The 23314-nt window shown below is 38.9% G+C and overlaps 2 protein-coding genes across 5 annotated transcripts in view; one reads left to right on the forward strand and one right to left on the reverse strand.

Annotated features, from left to right (window-relative positions):
* UBAC2 (UBA domain containing 2) overlaps positions 1-23314 on the forward strand; it is a 117074-nt gene that overhangs the window by 52802 nt on the left and 40958 nt on the right. The window lies entirely within an intron of this gene.
* On the reverse strand, positions 12046-21518 carry LOC116992100 (G-protein coupled receptor 183-like). The gene is made up of 2 exons (XM_033051305.1): positions 21342-21518; positions 12046-13608 (listed from the first exon to the last, which is right to left on the reverse strand). The coding sequence occupies exons 1-2, from the start codon at positions 21380-21382 to the stop codon at positions 12504-12506; spliced, it is 1146 nt and encodes a 381-aa protein (XP_032907196.1). The 5' UTR covers positions 21383-21518; the 3' UTR covers positions 12046-12503.

A 23314-nucleotide genomic window follows, 5' to 3' on the forward strand; every position in this document is an offset into this window, starting at 1 on the left:
CCTTTTTTTAGAACTGGGGCATTTCTTTACTGCCTGGACATCATGTACTTTCTTCTTTTTATATTTCTGAAGGTTGTTCAGGAGTGTTTCTTGCTTCTTCAGTGCAATAACTGTCTCTGTATAGACCATTGTAGTAAAAAGCAGAATGTGAAGTGACAAGGAAACTCGAAGCAAACACAGGGCTGGGGCCCCACAGTAGAATCACTGTGTTCCTTCTTCAAGTAACTTTTTTTTGGGCTGTGGTTAAGAGAAGTGAGTGTTTGCAATAATCCCAGTAAATGTTCCTGCAAATATTCATTCAAAGGAATAAACGGACTTCTTGCTTGTAACTGGAGACAGGGATATACTATCTGTATGCATATCTCTATCTTCACATCTACTTGTGAGCTCCTTCTGTGTGTCAGAAGTTTGAGATAAGAAAATGGAAAAGATAGGGTGTGTTTTACTTGCGTCCCTTGTCAACCAAAAAAGGGAGAAGACAAGAGTCCACCTTTCTGGCATTAAGCTGAAATATCTTTGTCCTTAAGTGCTTAGGTAATGCACTTCCAGACTGTGACTGATTTATCCCATCAAAAAAAAAAACTTGCACCAAATATGTGTAACAGGGACTCATTTAAAGTACAGTAATTTCACGATTACAAGCCGCACCGTTTTGACCAAAATTTTACTCCCACACCAGAAATGCGGCTTACACTCAGGAGCGGCTTATATGTGAATAATTTTCTGACATTTCCAATCCCGGAAGTGCAAACCGAGGTGCCAAGTCGAGCACCAGCCAGTAAAATCCGGCATTTACGCGATTATTGCAAATTGGTTACTCTGTTTTGCGGCAGGTGGAGCCGGGCTCCATGCAGGCAGCACGGGGTGGGGAGGCAGGGGGGCTCCCTCCTTCAGGCAACGCAGCCCGGGGGAGTAGATGGGGCCTCCCTCCTGCTGGCCCCGCGGCTTGGGGGGAGGCAGGGGACTCCCGTCCCCATGTACCACCGCCATGGGAACGGGGGGGCTCCATCCCCGCCTCCCATCATCACCGTGGGTGCCAGCGGGCTCCGTGCCCCCCTGCCACCGTGGCGCAGCGCTGGGCCAGGGCGAGCAAGCCCAGCGGCAGCGGCAGCCGGCCCCGAGTGGCCCCGCTGAGCGGCAGCGCCAAACCGGGCCACCTGGCCTTGTCGGCAGCCCTGAGTGGGTCGAACCCTCACAGCCCGAGCCGAACCAGTAAACCCTGCCATGCAGCGATTCTGTAACTATTTGGCAACTTTGTTGCACGCCGGTCCTCGCTGCGAACGACAAAGCGGCTTGTAATTGGGTGAGGCTTATGTATGGACAAAGAACGAAATGTTTGCCACCACCTAGAAATGCGGCTTATAGTCAGTACAGCTTGTAATCGTGAAATTAGTGTAATTGCTACTTAATACAGGAGTGATTGTGAAAAGAGCTGAAAAAGTAAGGAGACAGGTCCAGAAAACGAGACCAAATGTATTTCGACTCTTGAGGGAAATAGGAAGATCTTAACATGTGGGGTGGAAAAGACAGAGCAATGGTAGACAAAAAAAACCCATATCAAATGCAAAGTGACACTTGGTCAGTGTAAGGAAGTCTGAGGCACCTGAGCCGAGGGCTCTGACTCACATTCAGCTGATGGAAAAGTGATGTTCGTTCAAACCATAACCATGGCTCCCAGCCATGTTCTCCACTTCTCTGCCAATGCCTTGCACAGGAGGCAGCAAGAACAAGCACATGTGGTTTGGTTTCACCTGCTGAAGGTGCAGTTTTGTAGCAGGGCTGAGCTGGTTGAAGTGTAGGCTGCTGCTTACAAAGCAACCAGTTGGCTCTTTCCTGTACTTTCCTATCTACCACTGCAGCACGAGTCATCTGACTTCTTACAGGCAGTGGTTATCAAGAGATAATTGTTTGAAAATGAAACACATATGCACTTAAGTTTTATCAGGGATCATTTCCCATCAGCTTAGATTTTTAAACCTGCTCATTTCTGAGGTGGATGCATACCAACACCAGAGCAAGGAAAGTAATGGAAACATGTAGCTGGAAGGTGGAACAGGACTTTCTATTTCTATTGCTCTGTACCACAAGATTCACAGTTGATGACATCACTACACCTTCGAGTGTCTGAGGTTAAGACATGCATTGCTGCAGAGTCAGTCACCTCTGACAGAGGATGAGGGTAGATGAGGCAGAAGATCATAACCTCTAACCTGGGGTTCTCTGTGATCTATCACAAACCTTGATTTTAGTAATTTTAAGAGGAGTCATTATCATCCAAAAGCTTTGCTGTATATCAAGTTGTGCCTTCAAGATATCAGATATAATAACAAGTGCATAATCAGGTGTTTTTTAAAGTGGTGTCAAGATTTGCTGAAGATTTTGAGGGTGGTCTTGAAATGTGGCAGTGCTCCATTTTCACATTAATTAGGATACTTACCTCTGCCTTGCAGCTGGGATGTGAAGTCTATCTGCTATTGCACCTCTCAGGCACGCTCATGTTCAGTGACAGTATTTAGAGGATGAAAGCAGTGAGAGGTAATTTGACAAAAAATCAAAATATTTTACCAATGATTGAATATGTCTGGAAGCAAGGTGATATATCTTCGAAGGGCTTCCCTGAATGAGCTGTGCTTTTAAAATTCGGAGTATTGAGTGGCATTTGTAATTGCAGGCACTCACCACTTTCACACTTACTGTTTAGTTGCTTTTGTTAAATGGAAAGTACCAAGCATTGTTAGAGATCTGAGATTGGAAACTGGTCTGCCTTGTATGCCTTGTAGCTGGATTAATCTCTGTGGTCAGTACTCTACAAGCATCTTATGAAGGTAAGCATTACATGTGTCTCTGCCAACCTGGCTAAATAATGCCAACTGTCTTAACTCTTTTTGAAGTTAAATGAGCTGTAATTGGATTTCTGCACTGGATAATTTTAAACAAGGGCTTTTAGAAGCAGTAGTTGTTATGAAGAAACTCCACAATAAGCATATTATGATTTTGCATCTCTGAGCAATTTAGTATTTGTCTGTTAAAATCAGGGTAGCAAATTAGAGGGAAATGTGCTTTGGTGAGGCAATTTTGATTTTTTTCTTGTTATGTGTGAGCAAACAAATGGTAATGAAGTTTGGGTTGAGTTGGCTTGTGGGAAGGGTGCTGCTACTGAGAGTTGTACAGTGTCCCACCATTGTGAACTTATTAAAAAAAATTGAAAGAAAGGAAAAGATAAATTGCTATCTTTTGTATTTTAACAAAACCTTAAAAAATAAAAGTAGACATTACTTTTTCTGCAATAATATTCCTAAAAGAAAAACCCAAAATTTTAGTCAGAAACTGTTTCTCCATAGAGACAGTTTTTGTAAGATGTAGGTATATATTAAGAGTGGAAAACATTAGTTTGAAGAGGATTTTAACCACTCTGCTGGCAATCTTTGCTTATTGAAAAGTATTAAAAGCTTAAAACTGAAACCAAATGGGGAGAGGAAAGTATGTTGCCCAAAGTATTTAATTTGCTTGGTGTTATTTACCAAAGACCAGCAGGTGGGGGTTTTTGAGACGCACAGATAAGAGTTCTCAAATAGTAAGATCTAAATTTTTATATTTAGGGAGCCTTTTGTTTCACCAGTTTCTTTTTAACAAATAAAACACATGTTTATTTAGCTTCTGAGATGTTTGTGAATTTTTTTGATATTTAAGCTCTTATGTAGGAAACACAGGAATCGTTAAAATTTTAACCATTTTTTCCCTAATTTGTGTAGCATTAATTGGTGGTTTCAATTTTGTGATTTTACCATCCCTATGCCATAAAAGGTGGGAATTTTTTCAAATTCTTATTATAATTTCTTGTTTTCTTACAACCACTCCTTGATTACAGTTTTTTTCAGAGGGAGCACTGCTTAATTCTCTCTCGTGGATTTTCAGATCACTCACTGTTTGGTTATCCATAACTAGTAATTTGCTTATGTTTTCATTCCTTTTTTATTCCCCACAAAGCCTTATCATTTGGGGTTTTTTTTCCCTTTTGCTCACAACAAAAATTAATTCAAGTTTTTTAACTTAGTGGCTTTAGTCTTTTTGATTTGATAGAAGTATTCCCTTATCTTCCTGGTATTCGCAGTTGGAAAGGTGATAAATAAAATACTGAAGAGGTCTTTTGCACCAAGGAGGGAGTGGATCCCTGTAAGAAAGGCACAAGCACTTGCAAGGCAGATAACATTCATTAATATCCTAGAAAAGCTTTTCCAATGCTGGGAATCACAAGATGTTACAGCACTGGCTCGACCTCGGATCAGGAGCAGCACACAGTGCAGATCCTATCTGTGGTGAGGTTCACCAACTTTGACATCACTTATATGCCTCCAGGGTCTTCTCACAGTACTGATTGATTAGTCACTGACAGAACCCAACAGGGAGTAAGGACATAACTTTCAAGACCCCCTTGAGCAATATACACTCATTAATAAAGCTGTAGTAACAAAACTGTTGCATGTAATTGTTCATATGCATGAGACATTGCATTATACACATATACTTAATTTTAAGTGTGTATTGACTATACATTGGGTAATTATGTACTGACTGTGCATATAGTGATTGATTATACTATTGATTAGGTGCATCTTGATTAAGTAGTGATTGCATGATACAGAGGCCTGCACTTCCACTACTAGTTATGTGGGTCACTGCCTCTTCACAAAATAGTCATCCACTGCTGTCTGCTACAGTAGGTAAATCATTATTTGTAAGGTTATTTCTGCAACTGCCAACATTTTGATTCAAAATACAACTGATTTTATATTTTCTTTTCAATTGAAGAAGTATTGCTGTTCTAAGCAGAGGTCACTTAACTAAAAGAAAATTTTCTTTATTGTTCTAAGGTGCTCTGCAATTCTTGGTGTGTCTTGCTGGTACACCCTGACATTCTTCCCAGGCCAGTGCTGTCAGCATTTTATGTATGGAGGAATTCTGCTGTGAGCAGTTGTATTGTATCATCAGATGAAATGGAGTATTAGTCGTAGTTCTTAGTTGCTTAGACCTTTTTTTGACATGTTTACAAAGTTGAGTAACACTCTGAAAAGAGTAGCAAAACCTTTTTCTACTCGTGGGTCTGTGACCAGTGAGGCACACTTACTTCCTGTTTTTGTTTGGGATTAGAAAGTGGCACGTTGTGAAATAGCATAAGAATCAGATTTCTGAGAAATTTTTTTTTTTTTTTTTTTTGTGTAACGAAGACCTTATCTGGACTATATGAAAATGAGACTTCATGTGTAGTTAAAATATGTTTTGGTACTAACTCTTTATTCATGTCTGTTCCAAAAATCTTTTTTGTGAGCATTTTAAAATTACAAATCCGATCATTAATGGCTTAATTTCAGCAGGAATTTGCAAGCTGCAGCACCAAGAAAGCACTGCAAGGGGATTGTGATGGCAGTCATGCTTGACTGCTTGAATAGAGATGCTGAGCTGTACAGTTAAGTGCCTCCACACCACCAGCAGTCATACTAATAGGAAGGCAGGGCTGTAGCCAGAGGAATTAATTTTTCCGAGTTCAGCTTCCTCATGCAGTGGAATAGAGAGACCTTTTGTGGAGGCAGTGAAACCAGGTCAGACATGAGGAGGCATTTCAATATCCCTAGGCTCTCTCTCCATCTGCAGTGGTCCTCAGCTGGTTGCTCTTAGGCATGAACTTGGCCTCTAGGTTTGCCAGCTGTTTGCAGCTCTCCCTGTGGTCTCGGGTATGACCAAGGGCCTGGGATGTGGGTGCTGGCTGAACAGCTGAAATGGAGCAGGAGAACAGCAAGGAGGGGCAGAGGTGCCCTGGCTGTACTTGGGGTTGTGAGCTGTTAATCCTGCAGTCACGCCTGATTTTTTTGGGCATTAGTTTTGGTGCTGGCATCTAAGTATGTTACTTTTAGAGCTTCTCTTCTAGCTTTTGGTTTAAAAGGAGTTAAAGTGCAAAACACCTTTGCTTAATTAAATTGATACAATATAATCTATTATGTCAGTAATTTCAGATGACTGGGTTATCCTGATAGCTACTCCTTCTGCATTTAAAATAGTTGGTTTGCCCCCATCTGAGTGAATGAAGTAAAGTTCTGGTGGGTTTTCAGGCTGTTTTGAATTGCTGGCATTGAGAATATACTGTATTGATTTTTTAAAGGACAAAAAAACAATTGACCCAGAGTTGTCTTTATAGTCTGGTAACTTCTGAGGAATCTTCAGTTGTCCTTTTTGTCAAAAATGCCTCACATATGCAACTGGCTGGGGACCTTCATCTCTCTCTGTCCCACTGGGTGCAATGATCTGTCATTGTTACTTCTAGACAGAGTTGCTGTAACTTTCCATGCTTCAGAGTTGTGATACTAAGGTATCTAGTACTTAGTGTCTTAGTATTAGTAGCTGTCAATGAAACATTATCTGGCTGCTCTTCAGGCTGGTGAGTTGAGAATAATCAGTCTTCAGCATCTCTATATTTAAAGTAGGCTGTCTTGGAGTTAAACCAACCACAACTTCCCTTGAAAGTTACATGCCACAGGAAAGATGAAACTGCTAAGCTTAGCTGATTAGAGGGAGGAACACAGCTTTTGCATGGTATAAGACAATGCATACTTTTCTGGAGGGGATAGGACAACCACAATGTTGCTGCCTTCCAACAGGTGCAAAACTTTCTTTTTATGGTTTAGCCCTTTGCACAACATCTGTCACAACTGAGGGAAACAAAAGAGGAAGAGGAGAAATTCATACTTTTGCAGCGTGGAAAAATGAATGCAGTTTTGTGAAAAGAAATCTATGCCATGTCTTGACCTTTCTTTTATTTTAGGAGGATGCTAATGACAGCATTTTGATAAGGGCATAAGTAGAGGACATGACCAGAGGATTTTAAAGTTATGTAATTTGCTGGTTTAACTGCAAGGCCATTGAGTTTCATGTTGCTTTCCTGTCTAACTTGGACCAATTTGCTAGTCATTAAAGAGTGCAGGTTGAAAGGAGCTGCTGGGGATTATATTGCCCAGCCCTGGGAAGTACCAATTTCACCAGGGCTGTGTCAAATCAAGTTTGGAGTATCTCTAAGGACATATTTCCAGGGCTTTCTGTGCAACCTTTCCTAATGTCTGACTAACCTCATGATGAAAAAAATGTTTCTTAATCTTTAATTGTTCCTTGATTGCAACTTTTGCCTCTTACTGGGTGTTACCATCCTTTCTGTATCCCTCCCCATTAGGCAGTTGCAGATCAGAGTAACATCTCTCAGTCTGAACCATCTCACTTCCGTCTGACTCTCCTCTGGTAACTTGTGCTGCAAGCTCCTTCCACATTTTTGGTGGCAGTCTTCTGGGCTTGTTCCAGTATGCCAAATATCTTTCTTGTACTGGGAAACCCAAAACTTGGTACAGAATTCAAGGCATGATTTCACAAGTACTGAATGGAGGGGAAAGATTCTTTTTGAACACAGTTTTGAACACAAACACATTTACCTATGAGGTCACACTATTTACTCCTCTCTAACTTGTCCACCAGGACACCACTTTTTTGCCAGTCTACTTTCTCACCAGGTCATGCCCAGCCTCCACTATTGTGTGGGGTTATTCTAGCTTGATTGGCTAGCTTGGCTTGCTGAACTTCATGAGTTTCATGTGAGTCCGTTTTTCCAACCCATTGAGGTCCAGTTCTTCATTGAAGCAAGGTTATCCAAATTTGTAAGTCATGTGGCAAGTTCCTAGTTTAGAGAATCTTCATGCTAATATGGTAGGAAAAGTAGATCAGTATGCTGTTGATTTCTTGTATATAGAGATACCCTGTTCTCTTCTGCCACGCAGCTCAAACACAGCTGGATTCCTATTCTTTATTTACACTTACCTTCTTTCCTTCCTTTAGAGTTTGAATGAACTGGTGAACAGCTTTTATCTGACTGTTCACAGGAGAAGAGACAAGATGACTTGAAGGAAGGGGATTTGATGCAGGTCTGTAAAATTACAAATACTGTGGGCAGGGTAAACAGGGAGTCACCATGTTCACTCATTTTTGGTATTAGAAGCAAGGGACAGATGAAACTAACAGGTGTCACAAGTGAACAAAAATGGCTCCAGATGCCATGGGTAGTTATCCTGTACAACTTCTTACTGCAAAATGCTGCAGTCACAGACGTTTTATTTGAGTTCAAAAAGGGACCAGACAGGCTGATGGAAGAAAACATTGATTTGAGGGCTGTCATGTGCAAAGATGAGACATCTGCCTCAGGAAGTCCAAAGTTAGACATTGCAGGAAGCCAAAGGGAGTATTCGGAGGGGAAAAAATTGAGGAAATATATCTTAGCATTTACTACAGAAACAGTAATTCCTATTTTTCTTCAGAGAAGGGTTGCAGCTTGGAGAGTTTTCTGTATTTATTTTGTACCACAGTCTTAGTCTTCAGGCTGCAGATTAGCCAAGACTGTATTAGGAAATATTGCACTCAGATGAATTTGTTGTTTTTCAAGTAATTCGTGTGTCTGTTGACACACTAGCTCTGTATTGAGCCAGCACAGTGGGATACTGCTGAATACAAACCTTAGTTTATCTTCAGTTGTTCCCCTGCTCTGTACCACAGAAATGGTGATAGAAGAGAACAGTGTGTCACTGCTTTTCAGTTCCTCCAAAAGTGGTCATATAAGGCAAAGCTTTTCTTCTCTTTCTCTTCAGCTGCATGCAATTTATTTTTCCTACATTGTAGGCTGTCTCATCATTTTATTAAAAATAAAAGCTTTTAAATTTCAGAGCAATGTTACTCTTAAAAGGAATATCTGTTTAAAAGAGCTCAAAACCTTCCTTTTTTTTACACTTTTTTTTAACGAGTTTGCTGATTTTAGAGGAGTCACTAACCACTTCCAAGAACTGTGTTATTTGTGGTGGCATGTTTACAACTTCAGACGATTGCTGTCACTGTCTTTTGCTAGATGACCATGCTGCGTACAGGTTCCTCATCTATATAGCTTGCAGAGCCACCGACCACACAGTCAGAGAGCAATCCCCTGGGAAATACCTGTCCTCTTCTGCTGGGACTGTAAACCACAGGAGACTGCCTTCTTTATTCTTTGTAGTTGCAGTTAGTCTTCAAGACCTTAAAGTGCAAGACAGCTGAGGGTACTTGCACTATTGTGTTTAGTTTTCTGTTCTCAGTGAAAGAAAAGATGAAGGTACTAGATGCTCTTCTGCTGGAAGTGTGTGTGTTTCAGGATTTTTCACGTGGTGCACTTTTACTTGTCATGTGTTTGACAGTAGATGTCTATCCAACTTTCTTTTCTGGACTTGGAGAGAGACAGACAAAATGTAATTTGACCACTATCATAATTTTTACTTCCTATGTGCTCTGTCACATTCCCTATCTGGTAAGACTTGAGAGATATGTCAGCAGTGGACATGCAGTGTTAGTACTAGAACTGGGACTCCACATAGCTGGAGTCCTCTTAGCAACCACTTAGCCTGACACTCCAGTGTAGAGATAAAAGATATTCTGTTGTTTCTTCAAGAACATGCATTTCAAGATCCTGACTAGACTTCACCCTCCAAATAGAGACCCAGCATTTCTGAAATGCTCCAGTCAGATCCTCACAATGAGCAAGCCATTTGAACCTACTGCTATTTATTGCTGTTTTATTTGTATGTGAGAAGCATGAAAGAGTCCCAGGTCTATGTGAGCATTTACCAGCCTTTCGTACAGAAATGAACATTGCTTAGAATGTATGAAAAGCTTTCCCCAAAGAGAAAACTTATTTTTTCTTGCAAAGCTCACTCTACTTCGAGCCACAAGATGGATAAGGGCATCATGGAGAAAACCAGTTGTTTGAGAATAGCTGTAACTTTTCACTCTCACTGTTCTCATTTGGTCCCACGCAGGAGGTTGTTGCCATCTCTCTGGTGATGGCTGCCAGCCCCATACCACAGCTTGTATGAGGAGCAGGACAGATGCTTTCTAAATGTTTTGCTTCAGTGCAGTGTCCCAAGCCAAGTGAATCCCCCACTGCTGCTTTTGGCAGATGACAGAAAAGTCCCCTCATTGACACAAGTGTACTTGAGCTGAGAGTGCATCCTAACAAGGAGTGAGGAGGAGCAGTGGCATCAGCTGCCCCAGATGTGAATTGTCATTGTCCATCAGTATGTTGGTGCTTGTAGAACTTTTGTCAGGAAACCGAGCTTACCTTTTAAAGGTTTTTATTTTGTTGGTTTCTTCAGCATTTGCAAAACATTTAAATAATGAGATAAAGTAGCCTTTCTCAAACCTGTATCTAACTGGACTCATACTAGAGCAATTTTTTTACGTAAAGTTAGCTGTTTGGGAATGCTGATGTGATTTAGAAACAAAATCCAATATTGAAAATAACAGAATTGCTAATGTGAGAAAATGGGGATAGAGAAAGATGTTCAGTAGAAATCTTCACTTTGCTTCCACTTAGATGAGTGTAGTTACCTGCAGTATGTGGTGTTTTAATATACATTTAAGTTATATTTTACAGGCAAATATAAAAAAAGCTTGTCTTTAAGATTTTATAATCAGAGTTAGATGAAATGCATACTAAAACCCAAAAAAACCTAGACATTAGTAGAATAAAATAAACTTGTACTAGTGAGATGTTAACAATACATATAATTTATTTCTGCCACTTCTAGGTATTCATGAGTGATCTGTTTGTGATTTTATCTGATTACCATTTGCTTAATTCAATAGGAACACATTCTTAAATAATATTTTAAAATAGTTTATTTAAAAAGCTGACAAGAACAGAACCATTAGAACATACAGAATTTAGTAGAACTTCTGATAAAAGTTATTCTTCCTACACTGCTTTTCTGAAGCTGCATAGTGTCTTTTAGAATTAGAAAAGAGAGGATTAGTATTTTAGAATTAGAAACTCAATTTTGGCAGGCTAAGTGGTAGGAAATATAGGGGGTTTTGTATTTTCTTTGCCATAAAAAAGTAATTGTTAATTTAATGTTTCCGTACTGCTCTTCAGGTATGACCCTTCCGTGTTTGCAGGCAGGCAGAGGTCAATATGTGAGGAAGGAAGGAATTGCAAAGACGACCAATGTAATATGTTTGTTTGACTTTCAGTGCAACCTCAATGTCAGAGAGATACAGCTGAAATAAATAATATTTGTTCTGCCATCTGGCATATCTTTTACTGATGATTATCAGGCAATACTTAATTTTCCATCACAACCTCCTGGTTGAGTTATCAAGTTATGTTGGCCAGTGAAGGCATAAGATAGAACACTAAAGAAAAGATAGGGGGGCCAGGAATAAAGTAGGGAAGGAAACTGAAACGTGACGGAAGGGCACATCAGCAGGAACCCAGGGCTTACATCCTGGATTCTCAGCTGGTATTGAGCTGATTCCAGCAGGATGTGTTTAAGTCATTTGGTCTATTTCCTGAGCCAATTTCAGCACGCCTAAAGGGATCCCAGATATGCTGTATGAAGGCACGATGGGAAAAATTGTTCTTTCCCAGCCAATTCTGCTGTTCTCATTTTATTGATCTCTCAGGTAAACAGTGCTTAAAGAGAGGTAGCCATCTCACACCATCAGAATTAATCCGTTAATTTACTTTTTGGTGGTTTCAACTATGAACATTTATTCAGGTTTCAAAATGGTTTGTCTTGTGTCCATGTCTGACTTCAGCAGAAGTTCTGAAGAACACTATATCACTGTTCTTTTAACTGAAATTGTGCAGTTTTCATATTACAGTCTCTTGCTTCAATTTGTGTTTATAAATAATCTATATACAACAGGAGTAGAGAGCAACATTTTACAATACACACTAGAAAGGAAGGTGGTCCTTTAGGAAAAGGAGTAAAGCAATAATACACCATGTGAAGATGAGTGATTTAACATACAGGAGATATTCAGTGTTGGGGAGAACCAAACAGTTCATTAGCTTTTCACGTGTTATATTTGACAATGTTTTCTATGTGCATTGTCCAATAAACCGTTATTTGTGCTCCAAATACTGTAAAATGCAGTTTCATCTCCAAAGAGCTATAGACTGCTTGTCATAGTCAAATGAGCAAAGAAGTTGTATCCATTTTATCTCAAAATTTTTCATCTGTTTGTGTGACTGTGCCAACAAAACCTGTTGCTGTAATTGGAGCTCAGCTAGAGGCCTTGAAATTTTCAGATGTTCTGGTTGTAGTTGATCTGAATTGTAAGCTTTATTTGTGCTCCTCCCAAACTGTGATTTGACTCTGTTTGAGTTAGTAACACCCAGGTATATGTATGTGCAGCATGGAATCTGAATGTTCGCAATGGTGCATATTTCCTGAAAAAGATAAGAGATCAGTCAAAAGGATACAGCAAAAAGATTATACTGCTGAGTTTTCCTGCTGTCCTGTGACAAATCTTTTTCAGTCCATCTCTCCTTGATTCCCTGACATCCTGAGAAAACAGAATTTTACTTAAACTGCTGTAGGAGAGCACTGACCGTTTTTGCTATGGACCCTGGATTTTTAGTCTTGGTCCACTATGTTGTACTACAAACTTTATTTTTCAGGTAGTTTTCCATTGGAAGATTTAGGAAGTACCGTCATTTGTGTTTCTCCTGCATCACGTGAGCTTTCTTCATGATGTGACCTGGCAGCACTTGAAATTGATACACTCACTTGTCGTCTCAGTATTTTCAGTACAGTTCTCTTGTATCCTTTGCATGCAAAGAAATAGATGAAAGGATCTAGGCAGCAGTTAAAATTCATCAGAAATACAGTATAATGGAGTGACTTCTGGAAAATTTTCTTTTCAGTGCACAAGGGTTCATGCTGAAGTTTCTTAATCATGTGTTGTATGATTGCAACATGATAAGGAGTAAAGCAGATGATGAACACTATAATTACAAATATGATTGTATTGATGGCTTTTTTGTTTATCCCTGATTTTTCAGTCAGTGGATTTTCCTTGGCTGTTTGAAAAAGTTTGCAACTGATTTGGGAATAGCAAAATAGAATAATCCCCAGGGGAATAAGGTACCCTATTAAACAGGCAGCAAGAAGTATAAATGGTAGATGTTCTATTTTCTCAAAGTTTGGATATTCCATACATGTAGTCCTTTCGTTTTCTTCGTGTGACATGGATTGTATAAGTAATGGGAAAGTTTGACTAAATACAAGAAACCAGACAAAGACACAAATGGCCTTGGCATATTTAATCCTTCTGATCTTGTATCGGAAGGGGTGGACGACAGCGAAGAACCTGTCAATGCTCAGGCACGTCATGAAGTTTACACCTGCGTAGGTGTTGATGTAGAACAAGAGCGCGGTGATTCTGCACAACGCTTCTCCAAACGGCCAGTGAAATCCCATGGCATAGTAGGCTATCCTGGTGGGCAAGGCAATGCAGAACAGCAGATCAGAGAAGACGAGATTTGTTGAATAGAGGGTAGTGGAGTTGATCTTCTTTCTGTTTTTAAAAATGACGGTGAGGGCAATGGTGTTTCCAAGCACCCCGAGAATCAAGATGGAGCCGTAGAAGACAGACAGTAATATCCGTGCCGTGTCTTTGTGCTCATATAAGTCACAGGTGGAAATGTTGGTCTCAGAGGTTGTGTGAGAGTCCATTTCTGCAGCTACTGTTGTTGCGGGAAGCTCAGTAGACCTAACACGAGGGGAAAAAAAAACAGCAAAAGGGAACATTTTGTAAGAAATGTAGATAAACTGCTTCTACGTAACAATGGACAGCTTCTGTTGCAAAATAAGACTGAAAAAATGAAATGAAACTTCATTGCTGTGAAATACTTTTCAAGACTCTATCTGAAAACAAACCAACAGATGCCTTCTTTTGAGGTCTTTGTTTTGATCCCTACTGCTTCTCTTATAAAGAAAATCAGATGGGGCAATGTAATAAACCAGTGGTGTAATATGTTTGGAAAGTGAAGCCTGTAGATGCTCAGGAGGTGGGAGACTGTTTAAAGCAACCTGAGAGGGTAAAAAAAGAGTCTGAAGAAACCACATGATAAAACATCAAATGAAATCCCTCAGGATCAGACAAGCAGACAAAATGTTTTAAAGGTGTTTCAGTTAATTTTAAGGGATTTTTTGTTCCTAACAGGTCACATTGTGATGCTTTAACCTGTTTAGAGAAACATTTTTTTTCTTGGCGTTCTTACCATATTGACATGATAATAGAATTATAGATTAATTTAGATGGGAAAAGACCTTTAAGATCATAGATTTCTATCCATAATAACTTGTTTAATTCTAGTTTTAAGAATTGACTTTAGCTGTTACATACATAAATTCTTCAGACTATTACCTTAATCACTCTTTAGTGACTCTAAAGAGAGATAGTGCAGGTGAGCTATTTTACACTTTGTCAGTTTGGCAGATTTTAGAAATTATTTCCTCTATACAGTCATAAGTAGCACAGAAGAATTGCAAAGTGGCGGTGATTTTGGGGGCTTAAAAATATTTTTAAATGATCCAGCAGAATCTCAGAAATGGAAAGAATCCTGTCCTGTTGATACTGCTTGCAGTGCAAACATTTCCTAGGTCTGCTGTTACCCAACAGTTGTATGGTGTGAGCATGAAAGTGAGAAAGAATGGGACATCTCATGTTACTCCTCAGGCAGGTGTTCTACAAAAGGGTGCCTCTTAGAGGCACCATATATGAATTTATACAGCAATCAAAACAAGATTGCTTTTGTTTTAACAAAGAATACTGCCTGAAGATAAAAGCTGTTGCAATTGGAGTTTTAAGTCTGTTTTGTACCCTTAATTAACATGTCTGTATTATTTCTGAGGATCTGTCATCCAACACACGATATTTACAAGCAATTGTAGCCTGTCGCACTTCCAAAAAGTCTTTCTGAGAAATATGCCTCAGTTTTAAGGGCCTTAAACCCCACATTTTAGAAAGCATTCATTATCCTTTTATTAACTTGTAAAAGCCTTAAAAGGTTAGTATTTTCTTTCATGATTTGAAGAGATTGTTCTATTTGTTTCTGGGTGTTCACAATTAATGGTTCTGTGTAAACGGTAAACCTGCAGACAATGGATGATGTGTATTAAAATATATCAATTAGTTGCATTACTTGTTTAAGGAAGAAACTTGACTTCTAGGTAATACATTAAGTCTGTGTTTGCTGCATTCCATAGACAGGAGGGAAGACCAGGTGAGTGACTTTTGACTGATAAGATGTACAGTGTTCTGATTCTTAGATATTAGTGAGGTAAGTACTGTCTGTCAAGAGGCGGGAGTACTGCATTCAGGAGTGTATGTCAAATCTGAAGTGGGAGTCCTGTGCCTCAAATAAAGGAACTACTCTGGTAAATAACAACTCCGGCTCTAGTGCAGATTTAAAAATGTCAGTAATTTGATATTAGTTAATTCTGTATTGTTCATGCTGTCTTGGTGTTAGTGTGTTTGGTGTCTTGATGTTAGTGTGTTTGGTGATTGATTAATGGAATAGTTATTACCCTGAGGATAGTTCTGGTGTGATTTCCTTCCATCTTTTCCCATGTAGAAGTGTTTAGGATGGCTTTTGTTTTACGTAAGTGTGACAACTGCTTTTTGCATAAAATGGTGTGGGTTTGTGTAAACCTGTATATGAGCCAGTGAGGTATTTTGTTTTGTTTCTCATATTTTAATGCTTCTAATTCTTGTTCACACTCATCATGTCTCTCGTCTACTAATGTCTTTCTTGAAATTTAGGTAAAATAATTTTGTCAACATATTTAGGAAAGGATAATCTAAGATTTGTGATAAACAGTTCAATTGCAGTAACTAGCTACAGCATATTAAGTGCATAATTTTATTTTTGCTTTAAAGTTGTAATAGTTTTGGTTCAAAAATAATGCACATAATTGTCACATCCATTCATATGTCTTTCTATAAACAGTTGTAAAATGTAGAATATCTATTATACAAACAAATCGAACTATAGTTTAGGAAAAACCTGTATATTCAGTAAAATATATCGTTTTTTACATCAAGAATAGAATTTCATAAATTGCATGTTGCCTAATTTTGTGCTATGAACTTGTATCTTTAATGTAATAAATAAATTTAGAACTTGTTCAAAATGGGATGTTCATCCTCACATGTAACTGTGGCTATATTGAGGAGGAGTCCTCGCTGAGGCAGTGTTTGTGTCTATCCATGAGGCTAGCATGGATATATATTGGGAGAAGTTCTACGGCAGGACAAACTGGCCACAAATGGATGAGGAGAAAGCTGGAGGAGCACAGCTCATGGATCTTCCAGAGCAGTGTGCAGTAGCCAAGCTATGCTCCTTGACAGGCTCTTCTGCCTGCTTTTGGAGTCAGCCCTAGGGGCAGAAAATAAGCTTTTTGATCCTCTGTTATCCCCAAAATATTTTAACTATTTTACACTTTTTACAATGCTGTAGATGAGTATTAATGTTTTCTCTACCTGTAGGTGTGTATGGGCATTTTTGAGAGTCACCAAGGTGCCTAAGGGCTACAGTACCTGAATATATTTATTTAAAATAAAAAAGAGAGAGAGAGAGATTTTATCTGGTTTGTGGCCCAAACAGATGATAAAGTTGATACCATCCACCCTAATGTGCATCACCCAAGCTATGGTAACTTCTTTACACCTCTGAACTCTAATTGTTGTTGGATGAACTCCACCTCAGCAGGTATTTCACATTTTCTTGGCAGTCTTGGAGAGGGCTTCATTAAAAAGAATATTTTCTTCCTGAAATGTGTCTGGACTATTAAGATATGTTGGGGTTTTTTTTAAACCCTATTCCTTGTGTCAGGTTACTGTTTATTTCTTGGCAGCAATCCTGAGTGATCCACTTATTATACATACAGTATATGACATCCTCTACAGATGTCTGTCTAAAAAAAGAACATTTTGAATATGTTTTGTGAGTTTTGTATTATTGGAGAATAAATGGAGAATGTTACATCCTTACTGCTGCAAACCTCAAGCTGGACATGACTCTGTTTTAGTGAGCTATATGCCTGAATAACTCATGAGAACATGACCATCTACTGTCCCAAACCCAGACACAACAATGAATTTGCCCTCTAGAAGCACTGCTAAAACTTTTGCTCTTCTAGATTGTTGGATTAAATACCTTTCCAGTGGCTTTCCAGGTTTATTAATGATACTACTTTGAAATGTATACTTGGAAGAAAGATAATATTAATTTCCTTTACCAATTAAATAATTTTAGGAAACAGTACCAGAGGTTTTTGGCTTAGAGATACATGCCAAAATGTTAAGGTATAAAGTATTGAAAATTCCTGTATGTGTATCTGTATTGTAAAGAAGGTTGTTCAGGTTTTCACATTTTCTGAGTCTCTAAACACTTGGTGACACAGACCACTTACTCACTTAGTGTAATCTTCTGTATAGTTCAGATTATATTATCTTAGTTACTGGGTATGAATTCTAGTAACTTTTCATTTAAAGCATAGTTTCAAAGTTTGTCTTGGAGAACTGAAGAGAAAGTAAATCAGCCATTTGTACTCTAGTCTTTGGTCAGTCAACCTCCCTGTTAAAAAAAAATCGTGTGTCTCTTACTTAAATGTCTCTAAAATCAATTTGCAATTGTTGTTTTCCTTGAGGCTCTTTACGCAATCTCGTGGTTTGGGCAATTCGAGGTAAGCTTCACAAGTATTTCACCACAAGGTGAAATAATCCTGTGATGTCTGTTCTAACCCCAGATGTGTCCCACACAGAACTTGGGGTTCCAGGTGCCCCTTGGTATTAGTGTGCCTGGAGGCAAACTCACCACTAAATCCCTTCTTTTTTTGCTCAGTGGATTACGTATGCAAGATAGAGTTGTGTAGCATTGCACTGAGAGTTTGTGAAGTTCACTGTGATCAGGAGTATTTCTCTGATTCATTCTGTCATAGGATATCGCCAGTGTAAGGGCATGACCATTGCTCTCTGCTTTGACTTGTGAGGACCTTATGCCTGGGAGAGTTTAAAATTGATTTTACTGTTATATATTATGCCCAGGTTTGCAACCAGTGCAAGTTGTTCTATATTATTCTTTCTCTTGCCATTTTCAAGGCTTAGCACTGTGTTTGCTTTCTGACCAGCAAATTTCTTCAGTCAATTACCTTATGAGATTTGTTACCTAGGCAGCTGCTCGTCTGTTCTCTGTGCTTCTTGATGTTTCACAGCAATAGCATCCATCTGGGGAAAAAGTTTGCAGCACGATGGCAAGCTGCTTACAAAATATAGCATGTCTGAAATCTGTGCAGGTGTCTTTCTAAACCAATATTCTCATCTTATTAAAGAAAGAAAAATAGCTTGTGTAGGAGATTCATGTTGTGTGAGAACATTTGATTTGCATTAGTAATTTGTTTTATGTTTATACATTTGTTTTGTGTTTAATCCTACAGCAAAAGGTGTTTGATGAACAATTTGGAAGTACTGTATAATCCAAAGCTCTGGTTCATAGACATGTTCATGTGTGATGAGCTTTGCGTGTAGTATCATAATATTACATACATTTAACATACATTTAACATACATTACGTAATATACATTTAAGAAGCATAGACCTAAACCATGAGCCAGCAGTTGCTGTGTTACATCTTAGATTACCTGGGTTGGGATTGTGTGCAAGCAGTGGTACAAAGCCCTCTCTGTATGTTAAATGAAATTTCTTCTTGTTCTCATTTTCTGCTTTTGCTGAGGAGCACCATCTGTCTTTTTGGCAGAACAGGGGACATGTAGAACACTTTTACTGTGTATTGTAATTTAATGTGTAATTTCTCTATGTCTCTTCATAGTTTTCATTCTTTGAAGATGAATCCCTGGTCCATTTGTCCCTGGTCCAGTTGCTAATTTAAGGATACTAATTATATTCTTGGAAAGGCACAGCAGTTCATTAGAAAGATCTCTCCTGGCTCTGTATACATAGTATGGTTTAATCACTGTGGGATGGACAATATTTCTTTAACAAATAATTTTGTGGGTTAATGTTGTTTTTCTTTGCATAAAGTTTATAAATTATTTTAAAGGAATGGTCAGGAAAGAGACTTCTCTTTCCTGAAAGGTTCCCTGATCTTACAGTCCTCTATAGACACAATCTGTGTAGGTCTTTCATTGTTTTAAAACATTAGAAGATGGGAAATATGCAGTGCTGTGTTTTTGTAGGTTCAATTTTTTCCTTAATCTCAATATTTTTTTTCTGTTGACCAGTCATATTTACTGTTTATATTTCTATTTTACCATATGAATAATCTTTATTATAGAGTGTTTCCTCTGAGAAAAAGGCTTGATTCAACTAAGTTATGTGTATTAAAAATTGTGTGTGCTAAGTTGCATAGTAGAACGCTTTGTTAAAATACAAAGAACATATGCATAAGGTACATAATAGGGTGTGTGGACTGGCAGCTGGAGACTACATGTAGCTTAATAAAAACTGAGGCAAGAGACAGGCATGTCCTAAAGCTTCTTCTTTCTTTCTAACACTTTAACACTCATATACTTCTAATGCTTTTTAAAATTTTTTTTCATGAGCTATTGAGTTTTGTGTTCTAAAGGCCGGTGAGTCAGCCCAATGACCTGAAGATTGAGTCCTCAGGTCACAACCTACAGCTAATTTTGATGAGAGGGTTTCCAGGCTAGTGCTTTTATTGCTTTTTGGTATAGATCCAAATTTGTTGGCATAGTCAACCCAAATTTGTAATGCATACATCAGAGAATCCCAAATATGTATTTCATTAATTAAATTGTCTTAACAGTGGCTCTAAAGAATTAGAATATTCTGAATATACAAGTGAACAGGACTGTGGGATCTTTATGGTCCCGCTTTTGTCTGTTACTATAGATTTTGCATGACAGTTCTTGTATGACAGTTATATTTGGTGCTAAAACATAATAGAAACTACACTAAGTGAGATGGAAATAAAAGAAGTTGAGTTGAAGGGCTGCATAACTAGTTAAAGAAAATGTGAAAGTAATTTGAAGGGTACACCCTGCTCTTATCTGTTGAATCTGTCTTTACAAGGATGGTCTGTTCTACAAGAAGTGTAAGAGCTATCTAATATAAATAATCTCTGCCAAAAACACATGATAATATGAAGAACTGTGCTGATTCTAAGGTGATTAACTTCCCTTCAGTTTATTGCTTAAGTATACTGAATATAATAAGGAGAGAGCCTAAAACTAGAGCAAACAAGCAAAATAAAATTGTGAGTCAATGCAAATTGCCTTCTTGCTAACAGAAGAAAAAAAGTAGTCAAATGAGGATTTGTATTTTAGTACTAGAAAACATGCACACCTTTTTGAGTTTGGGAGGTTTTTTCTGAGTTATATGAAACCCGTACAGGTATAGTATTTAATGTTAGGGTTTACAGCTTCAGACTACATCTTCTGTATTGTTTATTATTATGCATGCTTCCTTTGACCAGAAAGGAATGAGATTTGAGCTCTTAAAGACTAATTGTCAGGTAAATTTTCAATCCCCTTGTCTCTTTGGGAACAGCCATGAAAATGTAAGACAGATCTCTTCTATTCTGTGCTCAAAGGTACAGAACATGCTCTGTCTTATTTTTTAAGATAAATGGGAGTTGAATTATTGTCTGTTGAACAGTCTATCTTGTTTTACCAGTATAATAGGAAAAATGTATCCTTTTAAATTGGCAAGGTGTATAAAAATCATACCACTTGTAATATTTCTTCAGTTTTGTGGCACAAGGGTCAGTAATAAGAAAAAAGATGTTTGGTCATGGTAATTCAGAAGAAGAATGCCTTCTAAAAACCTTGAAAGAAATGTGCACTAGAAGTTAAAAGAGGAATTAGCTCATAAAGCTTTGAATTCTTAAAATGCTCTGTTGCAATGTTCAGACATGAGAAGAGGGAGGGATTTTCAAGCTGATAATAAAGGCTGTTTTCATAGACAAGGAACTCATATGATAGAGGCGAGCTATGCATTCACAACCACATTATGGGTTTGTTTTAAGGCTCTCTCTTACTATTATTCTGTGAGGTTCAGTGACTTTAGAGCTTCAATGCTTCCCTTACTACTTCCCCAGTAGTTTTTTCTGTATTAGTATAATTTAATTAGTGTTACTAAAAAATTGTCTAAGTTAAGGCAGTATTAAGTGTTTCCCTGTGATTGTCAGAAGGCTGTACTATAAGAAAGGAGTTGTAATAACTTGTTGATGCTGTAGATCAACAGATTCTTTAAGTGGAAACTAACTAGCAGCATATTAATAGGAGAATATAAAATAGCAAAGAATATCTTCCATGGGCCTTTCCCATACAAAGACCATTTATCCTTACTACCACATGAAAATATCTAGTATAATGCAAAAAGGAAATATTTCTGGAATTGTTTGCTATTGCTCAGTGGCAAAAAAAAAAGTAAAAAGTTAGTTATTTTCTGTACTTACATCTCTGTAGCTTCTTGGCTCCTCTGAGCAGTTAAGGGCATTAACAGGATGGCTTGACTGTGGAGGTTTACTCTTGCACATTGTTCTCAAGAGTGATTACGTGAGTCTTTTGTGGGAGGGGTAGGGTTTTTTTCAAGTGCTTAAAAAAAACCAGCCCTGACTGTATGTCGGTCTTGATTTGCTGCCTACTGTTTTATGGGATGTGAAAGCATCTATTTTTGATCCTTTTGCAATTAGTCTGCTCAAAGAGAGTAATTAGAAACAACGCTTCTACCTCCCCCTGAAGTTACGCACTACTGACTTTCGCAGAAGGGACTTTACCCAGAGGTTTACTTGACTAACTGTTGACCAACTAAAATCCCTCTCATATGTGAAAAACTTTGTTTATATACATCTCATTTAAAAATACCTTAATTTCCAGCAAAGAGCTCTGTAATCAGTACATGCTTTAGAACTTCTTCTTACCGACGAGATCTGATACAGCACAAGGAAACCTCAAAACTGAGACATACTGAGATGCAGCATTAAAGCAGATGTCTCAAACGCCTGTGGACATTTCCCAGCACAGTTTTAGTACTGTAATGATGAGGATTTACAAAAATGCCTTTCAAAAATACATGAGGGAGTTAAAGAACTCTGGGACTTTGAGAAATTAGTAAGAATGTCTGCCTTTGTAAGCTGTTTATTACATTTTAAGCAGTAATAATAATAATAATGTAAATAGATGAAGGATAAAAATATTCTAAAACACAAATCTGATTCCCCTAAAATAATATTGACAAGAATGAGTGGCTAGGGAGTAGGAAAGGCGTGTGGTGTCAAATTGTGCGTTAACCCATTTGTACCTGAAATAACTTTGTTTCTGAGTGAAGAACTTTAAATGTAAGAGTTAAATTGTGTGTTTGTTAAGAGGATTTTGGCGATCAGAGACAGATGGAAAATCCTTTCATATGCTGTTAGAGGCTGTGGTTAAGAATTACCTGGGATTTTCCCCAAAAACTGATACAAATCATTCATGACTGCAAAGGACTATTTCATGATCTCATTTAGTGGCATGATTTTAAACAACCAACAAGGCCCGATAAGGCTATTTTTGGCAGTTCCAACCCATGGAGAGTGTAGGATGCCTCTTTGGAAATGTTGGGGCTGTGTTCACAGTACAGGTGTTAGTTGACGTTGTAGTGGTGAAGGTGTGCAGAGAGATAGGATCTCTACTAGCACATCCGTCTCATCAGAAAGCCTCAAGTAAATGCAGTTCAAATGGTAAAGTTACAGTAATTTCACGACTATAAGGCACACCCTTTTGACTAAAATTTTCCCCCAAAACTGGAAGTGCACCTTATAGTCTGGTGCGCCTTATATGATGTACAAAGTTGCAACATTTGCCACCCCGGAAGTGTGAACCGTGAGCCGCGGGGGGAGCCGGCAGTGCCGCGGCAGCCGGGTGGAGGCAGGCCAGGCAGGCCCGCGGCACCGCTCCTGCCAGGTGGAGGTGGGCCTGAGGGCCTGCGAGCCACCCCTGTTGGGTCCAGGCAGGCCCGGGGACCCATGGCTGCCGGGTCCAGGCGGGCCCGGTGGCTCGTGGCGCCGCCCCTGCGAGGTACAGGCGGGCCCGGGGGCCAATGGCTGCCGGATTGAGGTGGGGCCTCAGCCAGCAACCGTGCGGAGGGGGCTGGGGGCGGAGACTCGCTGCAAAAAAAAAGTGCACCTTATAGTCGGGTGCGCCTAATCTGATCTGCAAAGTTGCAAATTTTTCCGACTCGCAGGGGGTGCGCCTTATAGTCCGGTGCGCCTTATGGTCATGAAATTACTGTACTTTGTATTGTAGGAAATGTTTTTGCTATAGCAGAGCATAGAACCTTTTGAACTACTTTTGTACCTACTTGGAGCACTTGGTTGACACTGTGCACTGATTTTTCCGGTGTTGAACTCCCACTGTACACATGACTTGATTCCTCTTAGATGCCAAAGAG

This window comes from Catharus ustulatus, chromosome 2 (genome assembly GCF_009819885.2).
Source record: "Catharus ustulatus isolate bCatUst1 chromosome 2, bCatUst1.pri.v2, whole genome shotgun sequence".
NCBI classification, from domain to species: Eukaryota; Metazoa; Chordata; class Aves; order Passeriformes; family Turdidae; genus Catharus; species Catharus ustulatus.

Excerpts from the sequence above, each read along its gene's own strand:
- LOC116992100 (XM_033051305.1), bottom strand. The coding sequence starts at position 21,382 with ATGCCCTTAACTGCTCAGAGGAGCCAAGAAGCTACAGAGAT. Across the intron at positions 13,609-21,341 it reads AGCCAAGAAGCTACAGAGAT|GTCTACTGAGCTTCCCGCAA; the intron begins GTAAGTACAGAA and ends CCCTCGTGTTAG.